At 40.2% G+C, this 5,151-nt stretch overlaps 1 protein-coding gene across 1 annotated transcript; it reads left to right on the top strand.

The window, feature by feature from the left end:
- Positions 1-295: 295 nt before the first annotated feature.
- LOC119598950 (somatostatin receptor type 2-like) lies at positions 296-1,899 on the top strand. The gene has a single exon (XM_037948659.1). It carries the CDS (start codon positions 637-639, stop codon positions 1,897-1,899), a length of 1,263 nt encoding a protein of 420 aa, XP_037804587.1. The 5' UTR covers positions 296-636.
- The last annotated feature ends 3,252 nt before the right edge of the window (positions 1,900-5,151 follow it).

Genomic DNA, 5,151 nt, shown 5'->3' on the forward strand with positions numbered 1-5,151 from the left:
AAGGAATAGGGTGAGAGGAGAGAGGACTATCTCTTTCTCCGTGTAATATTCATGGGTCCCGCTAGTTATGTACATTCACGCACAGTTAAACACATTCTCATATACACTTGCACACACAAAGGCTCAAGAAGGAAGAGAAATAGAGAGAGAGAGAAGAGAAAATAGAGAGATAGATAGATAGACAGATAGATAGATAGATAGAGAGAGAGAGAGAGAGAGAGAGAGAGAGAGAGAGAGTGGCGAATTCTGAATTATTCTAAACTGAATCTAATTTCCCACGTCTCTTTGCAGAGGACCCAGATCATTACGGAGGCGAGAGGTTCTGAAGCATCGCTCAAGATCGCCTTCAAGACAAACTCCAGTAGAGCGTTGTTAATCTGAAGAGAAATCGCCTTCAGTGATGGGGACACCCGAGAACAGCTGTACATAAGGAATAGCGATAAACCCAATCAGAAACGGCGAAAGGAGTTTTCCATCGTGTGAAAATGCTCTTTGGTCAGTATTGGAAATTCGTGTGTGTAATCACGGTCGAAATGCAAGGCCATATATGTGAATGAAGTATACTGAACGTTATTAGTCGAGGTGCCGTAGCTCCCCCGCGCTCCGTGTTTCGGACCCAACTTGCCGACCGCCAAGATGAACGACTCGATCGACCTCGACCTGTTCGACGTGAACGGCTCGTTCCCGCTTAACTGCTCGTACCTGAACGCCGTCGATCGCGAGATGGAGCGCAACTGCAGCCTGGGTCTGTTCACGGGCGACAGCTCCTCCATCCACATGGTGACCAACATCATCATGCAGGCTTGCTACGCCGTCGCCTTCCTGGTGGGCCTCTGCGGCAACACGCTCGTCATCTACGTGGTGACGCGCTTCTCCAAGATGCAGACGGTGACCAACCTGTACATCGTGAACCTGGCCATCGCCGACGAGCTGTTCGTGGTGGGCATCCCGTTCCTCATGATGACGTCCGCCATGGGCTACTGGGCCTTCGGCTCCATCATGTGCAAGCTGTACATGATTACGACGTCGCTCAACCAGTTCACCAGCTCGCTCTTCCTCACCATCATGAGCGCCGACCGCTACATCGCCGTCTGCCACCCCATCAGCTCCAACAAGTTCCGCACGCCCATGATCTCCAAGCTGGTGTCGCTGACGGCGTGGACCATCTCGGCGCTCATGATCGTGCCGGTGTTCATGTACTCGAACACGCTCAAGGTCAACGACCTGATCAACTGCAACATCTTCTGGCCCGACGGCTTCGGCGTGAGCGGCCAGTTCGTGTTCACGCTCTACTCGTTCATCCTGGCCTTCGGCATCCCGCTCGTGCTCATCTTCATCTTCTACAGCCTGGTGCTGCACAAGCTCAAGACGGTGGGGCCGAAGGCGAAGTCCAAGGAGAAGAAGAAGAGCCACCGCAAGGTCACCAAAATGGTGCTCACCGTCATCACCGTCTACGTGATGTGCTGGCTGCCCTACTGGGTGCTGCAGCTGGCGCTCATTTTCAGCCCGCCGCGCGAGGGCCAGAGCTCCTTCATGATCGTCCTGTTCCTCATCTCCTCGTGCCTCTCCTACATCAACTCCGCCATCAACCCCATCCTGTACGCCTTCCTCAGCGACAACTTCAAGAAGAGCTTCATGAAGGCGTGCATCTGCGCCGCCCGCAAGGACGTCAACAGCGCCCTCACCGTCGAGAACTCGGTGTTCCCGCGGCGGAGGGGCGGCTCCTCCAACCCTCGCGGCGGAGGCGGCAAGGGCGGCCACGACCTCGAGTCCAACGACGCCTTCACGACCCACGACATCAGGGACGAGCCCACGACCGCCATCACCATGACGACCACGCGATCCACCGCCAGCCAGGGCGCCAAGGAGAACGGCGCCCTCGTCAACTCGCAGTTCTGAAGCAGACCCGCAGCAGAGGGCGCGTGAAGGGAGGGCGAGGAGGTGAGGAAGTGGGGAATGGAGAGGGAGAGGGGATAACAATACAGAAAGAGAGGAGGGATGGGAGGAAGAGATAAGGAATTAGAAAATAAAGAAGGAGAGGGGAGGAAAGGGAGCAGGATGAGGATAGGGGGGGGGGGTGCATGGGGCAGCTAGAGTAAAGGTGGAACAGAGACGGAGAGCGGAATAAAGAGAGCAGGGAGAGTAAAGGAGGAGGAGAACGAGAAGGGAGAAGGGCGGATATGGATAGGAGAAGGGGATAAAGAGACTAAGGAAGGGAAGGGAGATAAGGGAGAATAGGAGATATGAAAAAGGCAGGATTAGAGGATTTACTTGGAAGGGAGAAATAGAGAGTAAAGAGGGCAGAGCAATGACAAGGTGAGATAACGGAGAGTAGGAAGATAGAAGAGAACACAAAGAAGAAGTGACGAAAGAGTAGGGGCGGAAAGGCGAGACACGAGTTATGAGAAGAGGGGAAAGCGAATAAAGGTGGCAAGGCAGGTAGGTAATAAGATGGGGAGATGAAGGAGACAGGAATTGAGAAACCAGAGACTGGAGAATAGATAACGGAGAGGAGATAAGAGAGTGGCGATAAGGGGGAGGAGGGGAAGGAGGGAGAATAGGGTAGGCAAAGAACGGAGATAATTTTGGTAGATGACAAAGAGGAAAACAATATAAAGAACAAGAAGAATTGGAGGAAATATGATGAAGAATGAGGAAGATGAATATATATATATATATATATATATATATATATATATATATATATATATATATATATATATATATGTATATATATATATATAGATATAGATATAGATATAGATATATATAGTTAGATAGATGTGTAGGTAGATAGACGGGCAAATGCATAGATAGATAGATAAAAAAATATATAGTGAGACTAACAGATGGGTAGATAGATGAATAGACAGATGGGCAAATAGATAGTTAAATAGATCGGTAACAGATCGGTAAATAGATATAACGATGTGCAGATAGATATATAAATAGACAGATAGAGGGAGAGCTACATAAATAAATGGAGAGATAGACTGATTTATAAGCGGGCGAGTAGATGAACAGATAGATAGATAAACAGATGGAAAGATATGTAGGCAGATTCATAAAGATGAATAAGTAAAGGGATAGATAGATAGATAGATAGACTATTTATAAACCACTCTGATAGATATAAATAGATATATTAATAGATATAAATAGATAGACAGATATAGATATACAGATGTAGACAGACAAATTCGTACACAGATACTGTACATGCATTCATACACATACACGTATACATACATATGCATATGTATGCATACATACACAAATATATACATATAAACATACATAGAGAGAAACAAGCGAAATATGTATTCGTTTGATAAGATTGGAAGCGGACAGATAGAAATAATGACGAACAAGGAGAAGAGAGAGAAAGAGTATAAAGAGATGCAGTTATTCGTTTTCTGAACTTTGTTGAAAGAATATAAGAAAAGAAAAGACAGAGGGTAAAAGACACACACACACACATAAATCGGTAGATAAAGATAGGTAGAGAGAGAGAGAGAGAGAGAGAGAGAGAGAGAGAGAGAGAGAGAGAGAGAGAGAGAGAGAGAGAGAGAGAGAGAGAGAGAGAGAGAGAGAGAGAGAGAGAGAGGGGGGGAGAGAGAGAGAGAGAGAGAGAGAGAGAGAGAGAGAGAGAGAGAGAGAGAGAGAGAGAGAGAGAGAGAAAGAGAGTAAGAGAGAGAGAGATACACACACACGCACAGAAAGAAAAGCAAACAGATGAAAAAGGGAGAATTAAACCCAAACCTCCGAATAAGAACGAAAAGAAGCAGATAAAGGGAAAAAAAGATGACAAGAGTGTGAGAGGAAAAGACGAAACAGTATGAAAACGCATAGTGATGAATCTAGGCCGTGAAGGGAGGGAGATAAAAATGACAGGTGGGAAACATATGGAACGTATTGACACATGCTTACATTATGTTATAAGCTTATATCTCGTTTAAGGGGAATGAGTAGCGACCCACCAACACGTAAATGTAAACAATGCATCTTTCGGTCAAGAGCTAATGTGTGTATAAAAAAATGGTTGACATGAATATGAAGATGTAACATGTTGATGACAGGTTCTTGTGTGACGTGAATTTGCATATGGTTTAATGTGACTGCTGATAAACATATGGTAAAAGAGTGAAAGGAAGGTGGGAAGCGATGTTGGAAATAGAAAAAAGGTATATAAGAATGTGGGGAACTTAGATAAAGCAGAAAGCAATAAAACCAAAACAAAGGTATTGTAAATTAAATTATGAAAAATAAATTAAAAAAAAATAAGGAAAAAACATATAATTAATTTTAAAAAAAATAATATATAATATAATAAATATAAATTACACAAAATTCCTTTAACGAAAAAATTTAAAAATTATTTTTTATTTATTTTAATGATAATTATTATTTTATTGTTGTTTTTTATTTGTTAAATTTTAATAATAATAATACCACAATTATTTCAATTTTCCCCCCTAAGGTATGGTTGGGGTTTGGGTGTGGGGGGGAGATTAGAATAATTATTTATGGTTAAATGGTAGAACCTAATAAAAAAGAATAAGAAACAGAAAAAAAAACCAAAAAAATTTTCTAAATGGTCAAAATAATAATATAATATATTTAAAAATGGTTTTGGTGTGTTTTTAGTATTGTTTGTATGATGATGGTTTAATACGTCCATAATTTTAATAACTGTGTAAATATACTGTTTATTTTATGTATCATTGTGACGCTATGATGTTTATGAAAATATTCATAATAACACTTTAAAAAAAAAATCCTTTTATAATTATTATTTTATTTTATATATATACTATTTTTATTATTTTGATATCATACTTAATAACAAATTTTAAAAAATATTATCTAATTTATTTAAAGTATAACAAATGTTATTTTATAAATATTTAACATAATTAATATTATATTAATGAAATTATTAAAAAATAAATAATATTATTTAGGGTTTTATTTATATATAATATTTATATATTATATATATAATATATATATATATATATTATATATATATATATATATATATATTAATATATTTTATATAAATATATATATAAATATAAATAATATAAATATAATATTATTTTTAAATATATATTATATATATATATATATATATGTATATATATTGTT

This window comes from Penaeus monodon, chromosome 42 (assembly GCF_015228065.2).
Source record: "Penaeus monodon isolate SGIC_2016 chromosome 42, NSTDA_Pmon_1, whole genome shotgun sequence".
In the NCBI taxonomy this organism is placed as follows: domain Eukaryota; kingdom Metazoa; phylum Arthropoda; class Malacostraca; order Decapoda; family Penaeidae; genus Penaeus; species Penaeus monodon.